Source organism: Ammospiza nelsoni, chromosome 9, assembly GCF_027579445.1.
Source record: "Ammospiza nelsoni isolate bAmmNel1 chromosome 9, bAmmNel1.pri, whole genome shotgun sequence".
In the NCBI taxonomy this organism is placed as follows: Eukaryota; Metazoa; Chordata; class Aves; order Passeriformes; family Passerellidae; genus Ammospiza; species Ammospiza nelsoni.
The window spans coordinates 28976967-28997743 of NC_080641.1; the positions used below are offsets into that span (position 1 = coordinate 28976967).

The window sequence follows — 20777 nt, forward strand, 5'->3', positions numbered from 1 at the left end:
CAAACAACAGGGCAAGAAGGTACTGAAAGAAAATCCATTTGTTCCAACACATCCCCCACCCTCCTTCTATTTTCAATACAAATTCAATCCTCTGTACACAAGGAAGGGTGAACTGGTGCAGCACAACATAATGGAACAGTTTCATTTCACTGAGACTCTCCAAAAGGCAGAGTCCTTGTGAGACCAAAGCCTGTAACACTGAGAAGGACAGACTTTACAGTCTGCTCCCTGTGCCACCAGAAACAATAAATAAGTAAATAAATAAATAAATAAATAAATTTCCTGTCTTGGCTCACCCAGCCCCCAGAATAAATAAATAAATAAATAAATAAATAAATAAATAAATTTATGGAGCAACACGTCCAAGAAGCAGCAAGCAGGAATGCATCCCAGAGGGGTGCTAAAGCATATAATAGCTGTATTTGTCTTCCTGCATATGCCTTGGTACAAGACTACAAAAAAAGGAGGCAGGATCATTTGTTGTGCTCAGGTTTTAAGAGATTTCTGAGTAGATCTGTTAAGCTTGCATGATGTTAACAAAACCTACCTGAACACAGCAGCTTTTGCCTTTCTGGGAGAAGAGTCTTTTTTTACCAAAACAGCAGAGAGGCACTTAGGAGGGGGTGATGCAAGTGAGTATGGATTTTACTTCAGGATAAATTCCAGGCAACTTTTCTACCGCTTCCTCTTCCTTGCCCAGCCACATACAAGCTGGGGTTTTTGTTATTTCAGAACAGATTATAGGGATTTGATCATTCAGTGCTCATATTACTGCCTCAAGCATTTGCACCACCACTGCCTTCAGAGGGAGGTGTCCAGCCAGGGTAAATCATAACAGCCCAGAGAGGCTGCCATAGGATGGAGGAGGTTTGCTGGAACAAACACATTTTCCCTAAGAAAGATTGGATGGGGGGATGCTGTGAGTATGAGAACAGCAGACCTGGAGTTTGTGGATCGAAGAAAGTCAGCAGAAGATATAAAGAGATTAAAATGTTTTTCTTCGTTGCTCTGTGTTTGATATCCAAACTAAAAGAAAACAAAAACAACTGAACAAAACACCACAGAAAGTACTAGTGCAAATCATTCAATATTTGCATCTTCTCATATTGTTGAGACAATGAGAGTCTCTAAAATATGTTTTAGGTGACAGTGTTATGGCATTGGAGTTAAGAACATGCTTCCCTAAAGGAAACTTGGTGGGTTGCTGTCTAGAGACTTCACTCTTGAGTGTGAGCATGATATAAAACAGGGAACTGCTGACAAAGAAACAAGACTTGCTCTTGGGACATCCAAGTTTTATTCTCCAATTTCTTCAAGCAAATTATTTCTCATCCATTTGTTATGTCTTTCTCAGCATGACTGGAAGCTTTTAGGGCTGTAGAATTCCTCAGCAGTTACCCAGCATAATGGCACCCCAAGTTTTTTTCAGGGTCTTTGGCTAACTCTGGCACACAGAGGTCAAACAGTGTTTATAAGGAAGGTTGTCTGCTGGGAGGCTGAATACAAGAAAATTAAATGAGAACTCAAATGTATCCCAAGTGCTACCAGTTCACAGTCTAAAGGAAAAAAAAAAAAGAAACCAAACTGACTGGATCAGGCCAAATACCTCTGCCTGGTTTTTATCCTTTAACTGAAAAGAAAAGCAATCTTTGCAAAGGGATAAAGCCACCCAAGAATGGCTGCAGTTGTTTCTTTTAAACGAACCAGAGAGAACAGATGGTGTCCTCTCATTCTGTCACAGAGGTCAAAGTTAGCCACCTCTAAGACTAGCAGGTTCTTGAAATGCTCAAACACTCAAGTCTGGTCCTTATGACTAATCCACTCTCCCAAACAAGAAAGGTCAAATGAAGAACATCCCTACAAAAACTGCAACTACTCCAAGCCATGGCTGATGTGTAATGCACTCAGACATGGTGTCAACAGCTGCTCCTAAAACACAGTGAGTCAGCCTTTCAAAAGAGCATGCCAGCTTTCACTGTTAGAGCTTTCACATGGATTACATTTACTCCCCAGTGTTTAAAAATATCTTTCTTAAACATTGAAAATATAAAATGTTTTCCTTAAAGATTTTGTCCCTTTGGCCCAGGCAGCGGCCCAAGAACGTCTCATGTATTTATTTGGGAGCAAAACATCAATACATCCTAGCCTTTCTTCCACTTTCCTTTTCTCATGCTGACAGCTAAACCAAAGGAAGGCCTCTGTTTTCTGAAGTCATGTACCAATGAGGAATTTCTGGTCCCTTTCACAGCTTATGCCTCTGAACCACAGTCAGCCTTCCAGAGAGCTGTGGGGTCACGAGTTCTGCCCAGCAGACAGGGCACAGAGACACTGGGTGACTCTCCTTTGGTCCTGTAACAGGCATGTGGGTACAAATCCCCTATCCATCCCCTACTCTAATCACCAACCTCCCTTGGATACTGTCATTTCAATAAAAAGGCCTACTGGCAATGACAGGTGAAGAAAGCAGCCCAGGCATGAAATGCACTCTAAAGTATATTAATAGAAGGTTGCCAGACGAAACGGCACAAGGCATTTGATCGCATAATCTCAGGCTTGTTGTTCATGCTCCTTTGCATCTGGCTGTGTGATTCCTGCCAGATTCTTGGCTGGAGGAGCAGAGGAGGATTTGCCTGCCTTCCCTAACCCGTGCCGGGCTCAGCTGCAATCACGCAGAGCACTGAAAGAAATCCCTTTGAGTTGGGATTCATTCCGAACATGTAAAACCCAAATGACTGCTTCTCCAAAGTGAATCCCATTTCACAGCAAGTAGGTTATTAGTGTGGAACTCCATACAAGTAGCCTGCATTCAAAAGCCCTCTGCATTATTAATAGAAGATGAGCTTTTGACATCAAAGGAGAACCATTATGTATGCTAAACGGTGGCAAAAATTGTACCCGCACTTCAAACCTTTTCAGCGCTTTGTCCCTTGTAAATCAATCAAGGTTGACAGATGCTTTAAGGAGAGTAATCTTTTCAATGATACTGTCAATGGATAACATAATGGAACATTGTCTCTGTGCTGTGTGAAGACATGGAGCTAGTCAATTATGGACAACACTTCATGCAGCCGCCAGTTTTCACTTGAAGTGCTGCTGTTGAAGTATTATAATCCCAACAAATGGCCACAGCAGCATACAATGTAAATGAGACCTCCTGAAGCTTTGGAAAATTCATTAGTAACAACAGTGGTCCATTCCCACACTTTCAAACACCAGCCTGGTAATGTTAACGATGCACTTCCCCCCTTCCCTTTGAGCAGGCAGTAGGGCATATTTACATACACTGTTTTAAACCTTCAGCACATTTCTCTCCCCCATTTTGGATTCCTTTCCTCTCTTCACCTGATATTTTCAACGAGTCACATAACCCACATGGATGGAGGCTGGAAACAAGAAAACAGACCTTCCAACTTGGGGACACGTCGTCACTTCACACATGTGAGACATTGGAAAAATGGCCTGGAGGGATGCCAGGGGAAAAGCTTCCAGCCTCAATGCACCCAGTGCCAGTAGCACCTGGGTGGAACTCTGCTCCAGAGTCAAAAGGGAGAGACTGTGCTGTTTATTTAGCTATTGGCTTCTATTTCCTGCATCATCTTCTCAAGGATTTTCCCTTTGTCAAGCAAGGCTTGTGCTAGGAGGAACACTTAATCTCCCACAGTAGCAGAGAGAAATCCCACACTTGAGCAGAGAATCTCTAAACTCCTATCAACTGCAGGTTTTCATTGCTATGATCTGTGAATGCCCCTTACCCCTAATGTGTTTTTGAAACAACCAGGTGCACACCAGAAACTCAATCACTGAGGGTAAGAACAAGCTGTTCCTTGAACCCGACTTCCCCTTTCCCACTCTCCAAGCTGCAAGTATTGGCTAGTTGAAAATCCTCTCGCAGAACAGTTTTCTATGGTAATATCAAAGAATTTCAGAATTATACATTCTCTTTGCCACAACTTTCAACAGATGTTATCTAACCTTTTCTTTCAAGGTGATTAATTTTATTTCTATTTGCTAGCATATTATTATTTAGAGTATACAAGTAAAATCTTTGACAAATTAATATAAACATTGGAATGATAAAGTTGATCCATTTGATCAAAAGACAAAAGATCTGACATGGTGTGCCAGTAATTCAGAGCCAAAGATAATTAAACAGAAGATGGAAAACCTGCTTTTGTTCATGTGTCTGATGACATACATAAGATCACAACTTACCACTGCTGGATAAGGTCAATTTGAGAGGGAAGATGGTAGCTAATAATAAATTTTTTAAGTAAGCTTTTATTCGTACTGAAATAAAATTCAGTCAAATAAAGCCAGAGATTTATCATAAAGGCAAAAAAGAAAACCCAAAAAAACCCCAACAAAACAAAAAACTAGGAAAAGATAATTAAGAAAAACTGACTTACATAAGAGAAGTCTTCAGCATTCTGACAGAGTAGCTTGGGAAAAACAGCCTGTCTCTGAAATCTTTCCTCATCCTCAAAGATGTTCCCATACATGAAGCCATTCATCATGGTGGAGTGGGCATGGATGTCGATATAGAACTCCAGGTTAATCTTCTGTTGAGGGAAAACAACAACAACAAAACATTCAGCACGAGATAAATCATAACTGAGTTATGCAGGTGAAGCCTCCCATAAATCCAGTCCTGCCGTTCTTGAGCCCATCCATGGTGCCAGCAGCAGGGAGCCACGCTGAAGATCTCACTGTGATGCATGCAACCTTCCTGCCTCTCTGTGGGGGCATGTGAAATACAGCAAAGGACCATGACAGACATTTCTTTGTCTTTTTTGAGAATATTGGAACATTCTGCACAGGACACTGTGCAAAATAGAGCCAAGCCATCCTTCATTGTGATACAGGGCTTACTGCCAGTGATAAAAATATGCACCTTCCAGTTCTAGAGCACGATTATTTGGTCATAGCTTTGCCATCTCTGCACAGTTCTGCACTGAATTATGCAGATGTTCCTTTCTGCCAGGTGAAACAGGCTCAAAATTGTGTAAAAAAGACTCCAGTATTTCCTGTGCAGTTTATTTCTTGTGTAGAAGGAGAAAATACTGCAAATGTTTTGTCTTCCTCCCCTTTCCAGCAGTAACTCAACAGAAAAACTCTCTAAAGCAAGTGACTGGAATACTTCTCTGCTTGTGCAGGACTCTGCACCAACTCTTGCTTCAAAAGAAGACAGCAGGACCCCCCAGCACAGAAGTGCCTGCTCTGCCCACACCCTTCCCATGGCACCAGTGGGAAAGAGGGAATGTTCACCTGGATCCCTGCACACAGTGCCATCAGCAGCACTAAGGAGTGGTACCAGAGCAAATTCCACTGAATTACCATGATTCCCCAAAATCTTACAACCTCTGGACCTGAACAGATGACATGACAAGCAAATCCCTGTCACCTGGCCAGCATGGGGCCATTGGGGCTCTCCTGGTGCCCAGATCTCACATGTCCCTGCCTCAACAGAGGGATGGAGAGGAGCTCTGTTGGCAGCAGGATGCTCATGAAGCTTCTCCCTGTCCTGAAACACATCAGGGAGCTCTGCAGCCCCAGTCTCTCCTGCACACAAAACTTGCTGGGCTGCTGGGGAGCACTGAGCCATGGGGCACTCCAGGGGGACAGGAAGGCAGGTTGGGTTGGGCATTATTTGGTATGTGACACTAATATAATACAGATTTACTTTCCCCCTGGCAGAAAACCAGTGTATAATACCCAGCAACTGTTTAGTTTAATTAAACAACCTAGAGAGAGTAATAATGCATCTTATTAAGCCTCTGCTATGTTAAAATGCTAGCTAATGCAATATCAATATCTGACCATGCTTCATAGGAAAGGGAACATTTGATTGTGTTTGACTCTAATACAATAAATTGTTTGCTCCTGCCAAAACATTCTGCTGTGCTATAGAGGACCAGCCCTGCAATAAAGCACACATCTGCTATTTGGAGATACAGCACTGAGGAGAAAGATTAGCATTGACAGGATGAAACACCACACAGGATTTTCTTCCTCTCCGAGCATACAGAAATTAAAAACCAAGATTAAGTAATACTATTTTCATGAGATAATTTCCCCATTACAAACAGAATTTGATGAGATCAGATGCACACTGGCATATCACCATAAAACAGAACATCTTGTAGAGTCTCAAAACAGTGATTTGATGAAGTGAGCAGATAATCTAGTTAAACTGGGTATTTGTAAAGCATGAATGTCCTTCACACATAAGTCAGTGACCTAAGTCATACTTATTTTAGAACAACCAGACAGAATTCTTTATAGGAACATAGTTACTAACATAAAATAATCGAGAAGCACAGTGAGATATATAACAATGGACTAGAATAATTTGTGACTTAAGACAAATAAAATTGCTGGTGTAAACTGCAGGATTTGTGGTATGTCGTGGTGTACTTATTAATTCATGGTTTTCAAGTTGTTTCCAAAAGAAGGTGGCCACAAACAGAGATGCAGATTGCTAAGACAATTTTCCACACACTACCCAGCAAGAAATTCACCTGCAGAACATGAGTGACCTGAGCTTCAGCTTAGTATTCAATTATCAAGCTATCCAGTCTAACACAATGCCACTGGAGTATTTTCTAAACTCTCCTAGGACCTTCACTCAAAAAAAATTGTTGGTAGAAGTGTCACAGAGAATATTAGAAAGTCTCCTGGTGTGCTGAAATTTCCTTGGAGATCTTTTTTGCTCACCAAAACCATTTTCAAATAATCTGCTTGCAGTGGTTATTTGTAAGGGAAGGGTGTCCTTCACCGATGTCCCCTTCACCTAAAGATGAACCTTCCAGATCCCTTATTTGGAAGCTGTGACATTAAACAGGTAGCTCATCGCCCAAATAAGTGTTCAAAAACATTTTTCAAGTCATCCATTTCAAGTTAATTAAAAAGTAATTTCTTAAGTTAGCCCACGATGACTATTCAACTGGAGTTTTTTTTCTGGTCTTTGTTCCTTAGCCTCCAACTGAAGATATAAAAATCTCTATTTTGCATATTCTTGTGCACTAAATTTAGTCCAAACTTGCAACTGCCCATCCTATTCAGCATGTTTTTAAACATTGCTAGAGTAATTGCTAGTTAGATGTACTACTTCCAGACAATGCTGTGTGTGAGCAGAACAGCATTTCAGTGTTTCACATTTCTCCTCCTCACATTCATTACTTTATCAAAGGGAAACATGTTCAGCATTCTCCATTACAGAGCAAAATAATTCAGTGCATTGTTGATATAACACATGAGTTTCTAATGGAAAAAGTCCTTTTATTCCCAGACACAAAGTTATTGTGGCCTTAAAATAGACAATAACAGCCACTAGGACATTAAAAGTTTGCCACCTCGTGCCTCAAGTGGTAAACCAAGCAGCAGACAATTTGTTGGCACTCAAGAATTATGCTATGCTCCTGAACAATAATTGTTTTTCTGCTTCCTCTTTAGAGTCATAGATATTCATAGGTGCTTTACAAGTAGGAACTGTTTCCCCCACTGCCACCTAAGCAAATTTAAGCAGGGGAATAAAGTTTTATATTTCAGTTGAGGTTCTCTGGAAGATTTTGACATAATTACTAATCTCCAGCAATTCAGGTAGGATCACAGAATTAACATTTTATGGAATATATAATGTCACCTACTGATGGCAATTTCAGCAAAGTCAGCAGAGAGGTGACCTCCTGAAATTGTTGCTCTTGGAGATAGGAGAACTTTAGTGGGAGAATGAAGTAAATAAACAAATGTTTGCATTTACATGAGCACATGCAAACACACTTAACCCACTGCTCTCTGCTGCCATACCCCAGGGGTATCTGCCAATATCTACACATCACAACCCAACCCCATCAGGGCTTCTCTTGCTGCAGCACCTGCAAGTGAGAGGGGGAATAGATTCAGACATGGCTCAAAGTCTCATATTCACATTTTCTTTATGCAGAAAATAATGAATAACTAGGCTCAAATGGCTCTGGATGCCAGAGCTGCCTTCTGAGAGACTTACCAGTTCCATCCTACAATATGATATTAAACTCATCATTTTCTGCTTTAGAGGTAGAATGCAAAATGATTCAGAATCCTTCTGAAAGTCATCATGCAATTTAATTCTCTCAAGTGCCTTTTCTTTGTGCTTACAAGCAGTGGCAGACTTTTCCTCTCTCACAGTGTTTCTTAAGTAAAGCTGTAATTACCTGGATGACCCAGGTTACAGAGCTCCAGAAAACAAAGGCAGACTTGGTCTTTCTTTTCTCTGAGTCTCAAAACAGAAATCACTTACTAGACTGACAGAGACAATGATTGAACCCCACTTCTTTGGAAAGAAAAGATTCTCTCCCTTGAAAAGGATGGTTTTTATCTCTTCTTGGCACTTACCATATAAACCTAGCATAAATAAACAAGCAAATGAATTTCTGCTCTAAAGTTCATTTGAATCCCTACTGTTGTGACATGCATTTTCCTACTGAGTCAGTCTGAACATTCTGTCAGCTTCAGAAATGTACATATAAATTAGGGGGTGGTGAAAATGAAAGAAATCATGAATTAAGAAAAAAAGCTCGCATTGTCAAGAGAGGAAATAGTTAAAGTAGTACAGAAGCTGGTTCATGATGGCACAGAGAAAGTTTTGAGAAAAATATATTCTCACTTGTCTGCATTTTTATTTCCTTCACTGAATGCCTTTTGGAAGGTCAGTAATTAAAGAGTAAAAGGAAATAGCTATGTTAATAGCCAGTGCTGATGTGACCAAACTTAGACTTTGAACAGTGCAATTATGATTCTTAAGAAAACAGAGGTTTAATAAATAAATAAATAGAAGTCAGTAAATGCTATAATAAAAGGATAAATGTGCATTGAGCCCAGAACATGAGCCACTAGAGAGACAAGTGATGCAGGAAGAAGCCAGCTCTGTCCACCAGCTGTCACTTCAATATGGATTTTATTAATTCTTGGGCATAGCAATTGGTTTAGAGAGAGAGGCATCCAAAAGCCTTCTCCACTCCAATATTTCATATAGGGGAAGGGATAAACTCCTTGCAGTGTTTTATACAAGCTTCTAAAACCATGGACTGTCATTTGTTGCAAGGAAGGGAGCAGCCTCCAGGCAGATTTTGTGCTCTTGCTGCTAAACCACTGTTTGGAGTAAATGGACATTCAACAGCTGGCTCAGCAGAGGGAGTGTGCCCCTTTTCATTCAGGGGACATTCAGAAATTCCCAGAAGAATAGGTCCTTTGATGCTTCCTCAGGTATGTCTCCAAAGCAAAATTCCTCAAAAGAATCTCTCAAAAGAAAATTTTGCACGTGTGTCTAAGACATCCCTTTTGACACAAACACATTGTTACCTCAGGATTAGCTATTTTGGCAATGCTTACAGTGGTGACACCAGAAAACCTCAGGAGCACAGCATTCTCCTAAGGAAAATGAAGGAAAACTGAGCATTCAGCATCACATGGCCAGCAGTCCACATTCAGCTACAAAGCAGCATTTCTTCCTCTTTTAGCCCAATTGAATTGTGCCCAGTGCTTTGAATTACTCCTTGGAGATGTGTGACACTTGTCTCCTTCTGGCTTTCCAAGGGAGCATGAGGTGGGATTCAAACTGCCTGGATATGGTACACACATTTTCAAGCTTGAAATGCCTGCATTTGGATGCCTGGTAAGGTGGATTTTACCCAAATTACTTTTCTAGCCCTGTATTTCCCTCACCACCCCAAAAAAGCATTAAATTCTTCCACATTTTCCTCTGCTATGCTTTATATAACCTTTGACAAGTTAGTCCAACAGAATCATCCTCAGTTTTTTCAGACAATGCCAGCCACCTCTTATCAGAGGCACTATTTCACATTTATACCACTCCCCTTTTGTAACCATAGGGACAACATCTTTCTCCTTCCATTCATCATCTCACAGACCACCTGCTCATTCACCTCTGTAAACACCATGGCAACAACAGCAATTATTTACCCAAGAAATTAATCGTAGGAAAAGGAGTTACTATTTTCAAAAAACCTCAAGCAAAAAAGGTTTCCTCATCTTGCTTCCATAGAAAGGAAGATGCCAGTTTAGAACCACTCTTGTTCTCACTGATATGAAGCACAAAAGACAGTTTTGCTTTTTCTTCAGACACCTTTACAGTCTGACAATGTCTTTTAAGTGTCCCTGCAGAAGCCAGCACTGATGTGCCACTAATTCTGCATGATCTTCCAGCAACTCTTCACAACACTTCAAGCATTTTTTTTCAGAACATTTCAATGATATTCCAGGAGCTGTTTTCTCTCAGAATGAACCACTCCAACCCAATTGCTATTCATAAGTAACTATTTACCAACCCTGTTTCATGGCAAATAATGATAAATAATGATACCTCTTGATGGTAGGAGTAACCTGGCATGACTCCCTAGAGCCTCAAAGGGGATGGAGAAGAGACTTCTGTTTGTGTATGGTTCAGCAAAAGGATGGAAGCCCATCAGTACTGCTTTCCTGCCTGCCTTAAAAAGCAAGGGATGCTTTTATCCACAGAAGAACAGGAACCTGTACCCTACTCTGGTGTGCCCATCAGCCACCCCAAAAGGAGCCAAACTCAGAGTGCTGGCCTCAGAGTGGGAGGTCAGCAACATGCATATTCTGATCCTGCCTTGTTATCTGCTCGCTTCTCTCACCTGCCAGAGCAGATAACAACACCTCCTGAGGATTAGCTGACGTTTGGAAAGCACTTTGAAGATATAAAGCATCACAGTGTGTGCGAGTGAAGTGTTAATTCATCTGCGGGGCCGGTTCGCTCTGACCCCTCTGCAGAGACGTCCAGTTAATGTCAGCTCTGGCAGGTTTTGCATTCAGGCACCTGTCCACCAGCCCCTGGACTGCAGCCAGCAATTCACACAGGACACACAGGAGCCGTCAGATGGCAGCAACATTTGGTCATGACAGGCCTGAATTGGATTTGAAAGGGTGACCTGGAGGTGAAAGGCTCTATCGAGAAGCCACTGCTGTTCAAATGCATATTAAATTAGAGAGGCTCCAAAGAGACAATGTTAAGACCCAGATCAAGTTTAGGCAAGACTTTCAGCTCAGCTGCATGGACAATTCTTGTATAATTTTTGCTCTAAATGATCATGACCAGAAAATATACTCTTATGGATTTAGGGTCTGACCTCAAGCCAAAACTAGGAGTGCGAGCCTGAAGAAGTCCAGTGCTTGTTCTGTCTCCTCCTTCCTCTGTCTCTCATATGAAAAAAATGTGCACATACACCCAGCACCATTGTTTTTTGACCTTCACAATTTCTGAAATCTTTCCTTGCCTGAATTATTAGAACAAAAGAGCAGTGGGACTGATCAGGGTCTTGGAGCATTTCCTCACCCCAAACTTTGCTGGTTTTACTGGGCTCTGCCCATCTCTGCCCACTTGTGTGTCACCAGCAGATGATCCACAGAAAAATTTAGAAATTAGAATTAGAAACAGAACAATCAGAAAATGCTTTAGAAATCCTACCTTGCTCACTCCTCTGCTACTGAACAGCACTGGCTCTACAGAAAGAGGGCTCTTCAGAAAAGACAAGTGGCAAAAGAATCAAGAGCTTTTTAGAAGAGGGGAGAAATCCTACTATAAAAGAGAATAAAAGAGAGAATAAAAGAAAGCAAGCAAGAGGGAAAGAGTAAAAGAAAGGCAGAGAGAAGATGAGGCAGTAACTGTTACTTATTCTCTTATAATTAAAGCAAGAAAATTAGGTTATGAAACAGAAATATCTAAATGACCATGTTTTCACTGGATAATTAAATTTAGCTCTGGTCTGGTTGTGAAGGTTCTCCCAGCTGAAATGCTCCCAGTGGCTGTATTGAAGGTTTTAGCATGCCTTGGTGCTGTTCCTCAGACAGCAACTTGCTTGCTGTGTGACAATACACAAGCCATTTAATATCTTCAGGCATCATTAATTGCTGCTTATATGCCTGCAACTATATTAAGGTCAAGAATTCCTGTTCAACTATTCACTTCATAGCAGTATTAATAGCTTTGTGTTTTACCACTAACTTTTAATTATACCCCTGCAGAACCCTCGAACCAAGGAGCACAGACTTTACAAGTACATAAATAAGGCCCAAAGACATTGCCTGCTTCTCTTCTAATTACAAAGGCAAAGAGTGGTAGACTAAAAACAATGCCTAGGAGTTATGGCTCCCTGTCCCCTAATTTCCTAGGAACTCTTGCAGTTGGACAAATTGTGTGTAACTCAAATCAAACTCTTTAACTACCAGTTTCTCTATATTCTCTCAAATAATATATATCATTATTCACTATTTCTTACTAAATAAGTAGCAGCTGGCAGAATATAAAGTCATCAGGCAGAAGACCAAAGGCAAACAAAATGAAGTGTTTTTTAAATTAGCTTATACTGCAGCACTTACTGCCACTAGATTTTGGCCAAAACACAGGTGAACAGAAAGATCAATTAGATAAATTCAAAGAAAAATTATGTTCTTACACTCCAAGCAGTGAGCACAACACCTTGAACATTAAATCCCAAATTACACATTATCAGTAGCCTTGCTCTCTTTTTAGCCTATCCCTTAGCATCTGCAATAAAATTCTTAGCCAAATAGACCTTGGGTTTGATGCAGCATCACTGTTCTTATTTTCCAATTACACCTTAATTTATGCTGCAGAATGAGACTTCTGTAGTTCTTAAAAAGGTAAAGTGTTGATTGGTGGTGAAAAGTATGTGTATTTCTACAGTTTAAACTCAATCTCTAAAAAGAGATTAGACAAATGACTCTAAGGCAGATCCTGATCTATATAAAGCTTTCAGCTCAACAAGCCCTAAAACAATGAGAACTATAAGCTGGACATCAAAGGTAAAAGTCCATTTTACAGATGTAAAATATTTTAGAGGCCCCCAGATTATCCAGGAAACTGGATTAGTTGGACTTTTTAGAGGACCTGTAAGGGTTGTTTTTATTTTACATAGATTTTTGTGGAGTAAGAAGCAAAAAGCCATACCTGGATGGCAACTGCAAACCTGCTCAGCCAGGTGGGAGGAAGCAGCACTGCCTGTGTCATTCAGAGGTTAGGTGGGCCTCCATTTGCTTGAGAAGGCAGGAAGGCTGTGCATGGACATTGTGCACATGCTTTACCAGGGGACTGACAACTGAAAGCCAAACCAGCTCTTTGAGTTCACCCTGCCTGGCCACAGGCAGGAGCTGTCCATGGTCATTATCCTGACCCTGTTCCATGGTCATTGTCCTGACTCTGTTCCATGGTCATTGTCCTGACCCTGTTCCATGGTCATTATCCTGACCCTGTTCCATGGTCATTATCCTGACTCTGTTCCATGGTCATTGTCCTGACCCTGTTCCATGGTCATTATCCTGACTCTGTTCCATGGTCATTGTCCTGACCCTGTTCCATGGTCATTATCCTGACTCTGTTCCATGGTCATTGTCCTGACTCTGCTCCCTTGCAGGCTGAGCCTTTCTGTTCCTTCCTCGTGCTCAGGGTGAGCAGCCAGCACATGGAGGAAGAGATAAAAGTGAAAGCTGATAAACAGGAACACAACAGCACTGAAGGAGATTAGGGACTCTACAGCAGACGTCAGTGCTGAGGGGAGGGACAGCATGCAAATACCAAACAGAACTGACCCTGGTGTTGTCTTGCTCACCCATGATTCATCCACAATGGGAAGAACAGGTTTTCTTGGCTTTGTCCTACTCAGAGACAACTGAGCATAACATTTTGTACCAAACTGTGGGATTTTTTCTCTGAGCTTTACATCTAGCAGTATTTATGGTCTGCACAGTGCTATAAAAGCTAAAATGTAATGCACATTTTGGAAGGGTCTGCCATTGCAACTGAAAGCACAACATATCATGCCTTTTCCAGGGCATGTTATCAGCATCAATTCTATATGAAACTTATTTCTCCAAAATTCCCCTATTCCTACTTGGCCAAGAGGTGTCCTGGACTGCACCAAAAGCAGTGGGGACAGCAGTCAGTTGAGGTGATTCTTCCCCTGTACCCTGCTCTTGACACCTCATCTGGAATGCTCTGTACAGTTCTGGGACCCTCAACATAAAAATGACACAGAACTGCTGGAGCAAGTCCAGAGGAGACCATGAAGATGCTCAGAAGGATGGAGTGCCTCTCATGAAGACAGGCTGAGAGAGCTGAGGTTGCTCAGCCTGGAGAAGGAAAGTTCTTCTCCAGGGAAGTATAAGTCCTCCTCCAGGAAGGGCTTGGAGCACCTTCCAGTACCTCCCCTGAGTGACAAGAAAGCTGGAGAGGGACTTTTGACAAGGACCTGTAGTGCAAGGACAAGGGAGGGGCAGGTTTTGATTAGATACTTGCAAAAAATTCTTTACTGTTAGGGTGGTGAGGCCCTGGCACAGGTTGCCCAGAGATGCTGTGGATGCCCCATCCCCGGCAGTGTCCAAAGGCAGGCTGGACACTCCCATGGGGCCCTGACCAACCTGCTCCAGTGGAAGGTGTCCCTGCCCATGGCAGGATATAGGAACAAGGTGATTTTTAAGGTTCTTCTCAACCCCAAACATTCTGTGGATCTGTGGTATTACTGCAGGCAATAATGCCCCCTTGTGCTCCTCCTGTCAGACCAAACAGCAGGACAGCTAACTGTGCCTATAAGAAGAGTCACAACTTCTCAAAGACAATGTCTCCCCTGCAAGCACATCCTGGGGACTACTACTTTTTAGTATTTCAAACAGAAAGAATATTCAGTTCTTGCAGAAGATCAGGGGACTCAAGATTCAGCACACTGCTCTAGAAAATAAGTGACAATCTCAAGAGGAGCCACCAGGGCATACCCAACAAAGGTATGGTGGACTCAGAAGGAGAAGATTTCCCACCCTAGATAGCAGCAGCTGACCCACATGATCAATGGTTGACTCAGAGATTTAGGCAGTTTCTGCATGCTTTTTCTTCTATATATGTGTATATTCACCTTTATAAGGATGTCTGTGTGTAAAAATGCATCTTTAAGTACAAATATTTCGAACTTGCTTTCATCCTCCTCCTCTGTGTCTGTTACAGCTGTCTGTAATGGACTACAAAGCAATTTGCTCTGAACTGTAAATAAATCAGACCAACATTTAATCCTTGCTCTCTTAAATGTTGCACATCACTGATGGTTTTCAGGTTGAGCATTGTGAACAAAAATATTGTGATTTAACCCTCTCAGGCAGATAAACCCCACAGAGCCACTCACTCCCTCTGCAGTGGACTGGAGAAGAGAACCAGGAGGATAAAAGTGAGAAAACAAGGTTTGCTCTCCTATTCCAACCACAGACCACACAGCAAGGCAGAAACCATCTCCACTCCAAGCAGCAAAGTCTTGCACAAAACTTTGGCAGACAACTCGTGGGCAAAGCAAACTTTTGGTGAACTTTCTGTGTTTTTCCATAGTTTCCCTGACAGTTTCCTCCCCTCCACACTCCCACACACCACACTGAGAGCTGCAGAAAGTCCAGAGCTGTGCTTTAACTTTGCATTTCTCTGAAGGAAGGAGGTTGCTGCTATCTCTGATGGTTGGAGCCTGATCCTGTCATCATTAACTTTCAGAGAGGCTCTTCATTTGCTGAATATTGGTCTGTAATAAGAAGCAGGAAGGATAGGCATTTTTATAGCAACTACCTGCCAACAGATTTCAATTCTTTATCCCTTCAAAATCCCACATCTGTCCATGTCTCCAGGCACTACTGGAAGAAGCTCTGCATTAGTTATTTTTATTATCAGCATAAAAATCTTTCCATTTATTTATTTATTAAGGAGAAAAAACCAGCTATCTACAAAACAGTTCATTTTGTCCTTAGGCAGACATTTAAAGCTGTCTGCCAATGTCTTTCCTTAATAAAAAAAATAAGCTAAAGTCTTTATTACACACTGTGTAACAAAATATGACCAGCTACATTCACCCAGCTGAGACATGCACCATCCATCTATCAGAAAAGATTGCTGTCACTGGAAGAGGAAACATCTGCTAAAGGAGGTGTTGTCTATCCCATACCTGAACCTGGCCACTGATGGTGCACCAGCCAGACCCCCAAAAAACCCCACTTTAAGGCTGGGTCTTTGCTTTTGCCTCTTAGACCGTGATATGAGTATTTTTCTGTGGTATATGTATTTTTCACATGAAGGCTGAAAAATACAACCCAAATTACTTCTGTACCTTGCACAAATACCCCTCGCCCCTTGGATGCATCTCCTGTCCCACATTTTGTGGCCGATATCATAAAAATATATATCCCCATATCCCTGAAAAGCAGGAAGGATTTGGAGGCCTGGCTGGGATGTGTGGCAGAGCTGCTGCCTGCTCTCTTTCTGGGCTAGTGACTGGCATGTTAAACCCAAACAACACATCTTAGACTGACACAAGATGAAGCACATTAGGCAGATGGCATGTTTTTTCTGCACAAGCCAGTGCCAGAGTATTTCCTCCTAATGATCTTCTGTTCTTGTTCTCACAGCAAAATTAGTTTTAAAGCAAAGAGAAACAACAGGGAAAAAAAAGTACGTAGCATGATGAGAGCAAAGATTACTCTGTGGGAAAAATATCAACAAGAGCAGGGTTTTGTTCTTTCAATCCCATGGCTTTTATTTATATATATATATATATTGTTTATAAAAACAAACACCCTATTTTGTCAGACTTGAAAAGTCAAAATTTACATTTAAATGGAGACATTTAGCTGGGTTTTTTTCTCTCTCTCATCTCTTGAATGCAGAGCACAAAAGATTAAAAACTCTCAATTTTCCTAAATGGACGGATAACAGGTGAACTTTGCATTCTGAGAGCTATTCATTTAGTGAACAATGTTCCACTCAGCAAAAGACCAAAGCCCAGCTGATCAAGGGGAAAAGAGCACTGGCTACAAGGCCTGACACAGATTTGCTCAACAGCTGAGACCAGGAGAAGCTGTGATCCCATTGTGTCCTGTTCCCAAGGAGGAAATTATGCCATGTACAGCAACACCTACATTTCCAGATGTACAGTGGATCACTATCCAAGTGAAAATCGCTGCAATTTTAGAGATTGCAGTGCTACAATAGCCCTGGTTTCATTGCCAGAGCTACTGCAGATGTTTAAAATGTGAGGTGGTCTGCTTGTAAGAGAAAATTAGAAGACTTAAAACAAGTCCATAATTGCATGGCATTAAAGCTATTGTAAAATATCAAAGTGGACACAAATACCATGATGACCCTTAAAGCTTGCTACCAATTACCTTCCTTTAATTTTTTCCTTTTTTCTTTTCTTTTTTCTTGTTTACTTCCTGGCCAGGAAAATAATTACTGATTTTAGGCAGGGAGTCTATCAAGCAGGTACAAGTGCAAGCAAAGTGCTCAGATAATTCCATGTGAGCCCCATGGAAAGGTGCAGCAGCAGCTCATTCAATTCTGGGCTGCATTTCTCCTCTCTGCCTTTTGCTACCATACAGCTGATCCACAGTGTTAAAAGGAAAACCAAACCAAATGCTAACCTCACGTTTTTTAAAATAAGGGTTATCCACAGATCCAACCAGCCCTTTGTAGGCTCTAATTTTAAAGGCTTTTAACAGTTTGTCATGTATTTTACTGAGTGAAATGCATCTATAAACCCCCACCAACAAACCACAAGAAGCCTCAACCACCTCCCTCTCCCCTGCCAAAAAAAACCAAAACCAAACCCCCAACCCCCCCAAAAAAAGCCCACAAAAACCCCAAAAACTAAAACAAAAAAAAAAAAAATCCACAAAAAACCAACACAAAAAACTCCCAGGAATAGTAATAACTGTTTGGAAAAGGCACAGACACAAAATCTAAATGCCTGGGAGGCGAATGCACTATCACTCCGTACCCAGCAGTAGGAAATTACTGACTCACTCTTTTAAAAAAGGTGCAAACAGTGTTTCTAGACTCCCAGGACCAGAAGCTATCCCAATCACATTCCTATTGGGACATGTATTCTGATGTTCACCCATCATCTCATCTCTGTCTCTGGAGAGTTTCCCTTTCTGTCACTCTCACAAACCACACAAGAATCCATTGTTTAAGCAACAAATGCTGCCAGATTTTCTAGCAGATCCAAACTTAAAAGCATTAAGAAAAATAATACAAGAGAATGGAATATGTTAAAGCAATTGATTCTGAATTTAAGCCTTATCCTGAGATTAAAAGGATTTTAACTGAGCCAGCAGGACAAACATCAGAATGTATGAAGAACTTGTATCCTGGTTTTCTTCTCAACCAACCAGGAGCATCTGGGAATATTTGGTTGTATCTGGAGCACTGACTTGACTGGTATCCATGTGGTACTACTCCAAATAGTTTGAGAAGTCTGCCCAAGAAATAGATGAGCAATGCCTCCTTTCCCAAGCACACCTCTGTACAGCTGTGTCCATCCCTGTGGTTCCTCTACCCCAAATATGAAGCAGAGCTTTAAGGTAGTGCTGACACCACTATGCCATCACTGCAGCTGCTGCAATGCTGTTTCTGGACACAGACTTATCACAGCCAAAAAGCAGGAGGCTTTTACTTCAGGCAACCCTTAGGACAAGATTTCAGCCTCCAAGTGATATCAGCTTGATTCAACCCTGAGTTCTCCTGAAAATATCACAGGATCCAATGAAGCATTCCCATTCGTTGCCATTTCCTACCATGACCTGTTCTAACAATACTACACAAAGCTTACTGTGTATTTATTGTGTTGTGTGTGTATATATGCATTGTGTCTTTATTGTGTTGGTTTATTTACACATTTCATGTGGCATCCATGCCCACAACATCCAAATCTGACATCTGTTAATTCCACACAAGTGAACTCAGCTGGTCAAGAGGATATAAAGTGATATAAAATGTCATCTTTCGTGTTCTCTGGCTAAAGCCAGCCATGTAATCAGGCACTCTTTATGATGGGCATATCATGGGTAAGCAGTGATGACAGAGTTTATCAGATACCAAAGGCCACTCAAACACACTCCTGACTTTGCCTCTGCAGGAGTTTTTCAATCAGTGGTACCAAACTTGGCACATGGTTATCACAGCAGGTGGAAACATGAAAACTTCTGGGTTACCTTCAAGCCCTAGCAGGAATTAGCATGGCCTTGAATTAACCTTGAATCTTACCCAAGGGAAGAGCTGTGCAATATATTGAAACAAGCAGTACTAACTGGCTGCAGAGTGTGAGCTTTGGGACAGAACAGGGCTAATAAAGATACTGAGCCCTTCCTCCTGCTCCTCCAAAGTATGGCAGCTGAGCCCAAAGGGCCAGGCAGCAGCTAAAGCAGAGTTACATCTCATGCTGAATGCCCAACTTCTCTGGAATGGCTTGTCTGCTCTGAAGAAGCATCTCCTGGGCTGGCTGGGCGGCCACAGGGTCTATGTGACACTTCCTTGAGTTACCTGAAACACTTTTATTTAAACTAGGTATTTCTGAAATTTCGTGGGTTTTTGCATCAAAAAATATTCTCGTATTCTTTTCAATGACCAATTTGTGGAGAAAAGGACTTTTAGAAATATTATTCAAAGAAGAATAAGCTCAGCACACAACTGCAGTCAGGTCCCTCATGGAAAGTGGTCCAGCCTGAAGGTACACAATCCTTAGTACCACCCCAACTTTTTAGCAGTCTGTCTTTACATCCACAAATTTCCATGCACAGGAGAGATCTTCTTCACATAACTCCTCCTTTTCCTCCACCCACCCCAAAATAACCCCACAAGCCAACAACCTATAGCTTTATGTGCAGTAATTTGACAACACTGCAGTTCTAATCTGCAGCTGAGAAGCAGAGACACAAAGGCCAGTACCAGTGAAGAGAAGCAAAGCACAATTCAAGCCTGATTCTCTTCTGTGCCAACATGATGGATTCATACTCAAACCACCATAGCTGAAACTGTGCTGGGCTGCTCAGCTGCCTGGAAAAACCAATACATATCATCCCACCATGTTCTGAGTGCTGGCTATTTTTTTTTTAAGTTTGGTTTGTTCTGGTTTTGGGGGTTTTTTGGGGTTTTGGTTTTTTGGGGTTTTTTTGTTGTTTTGTTTTCTTTTTGTCTTTTTTTCTTCTGGTTAATAGGTTTTGTTCTTTGTGGTGAGGTTATTTCTTGCTTTGTTTTCAAGGGCTCTCCAGGTTCCAGTAAATGACACTGGGTTGTGTATAAAGCTGTGGGATTTTATTCTCTAATACCAGGAAATTAATATGCACACATTTTTCAGTTTTTTATCTTGTGAATACAAACACTGAATCAAAGCATCAAAAAGAAAGAAAGTGAGATTTTTTTTTTTTTGCCTAAGTTTTCTGGGACTCAATAATATTGTCAGTTTCTCTTTCTCTCCTGCTTCTATTTTGTCTTAAGGCTCTGCATCTTGGAAGACTGTGAAGCTGCTGTGTGATTTTTATCTCCATGATTAAAGTGTTACACTTTATTGAGCTCTTTGCATCAGCACCAAAATCTGCAATGCAGGATTTTACATAACACTTCATTTTCTCCTCGCACCATTACTGTTATTAACCTGGTCGCAATAAACAGAAAATACAGCTCGGCTCATGATGTACTCCTGAGTTTGTGTGTGTGTGTGTGTGTGTGCATAACAGAAAAGGAAAAAGAAGAAAAAGAATGGAAATGAAAGGGCCTCCACCCTGTGAAAGACTAGTAATGGCTGCATGAACTTGTCATTTCCTTAAAGAAAAATCTCAGCCTTTCGGAGATAAAAGGAAAAGTTCTGTGCTGGAGCTTCTGCATGTAAGGATTTCTTAAAAAAAATAAAAAAGATCAAAACATAATGTCCTAACTATTTCCAAAT

The 20777-nt window shown here is 41.4% G+C and overlaps 1 protein-coding gene across 1 annotated transcript in view; it reads right to left on the reverse strand.

The window, feature by feature from the left end:
- LOC132076575 (cytosolic carboxypeptidase 6-like) overlaps positions 1-20777 on the reverse strand; it is a 205766-nt gene that overhangs the window by 89339 nt on the left and 95650 nt on the right. The window contains exon 5 of the mRNA XM_059477703.1: positions 4407-4559. Within this exon, the coding sequence (XP_059333686.1) occupies positions 4407-4559 (153 nt within the window). The remainder of the gene's footprint in view (positions 1-4406; positions 4560-20777) is intronic.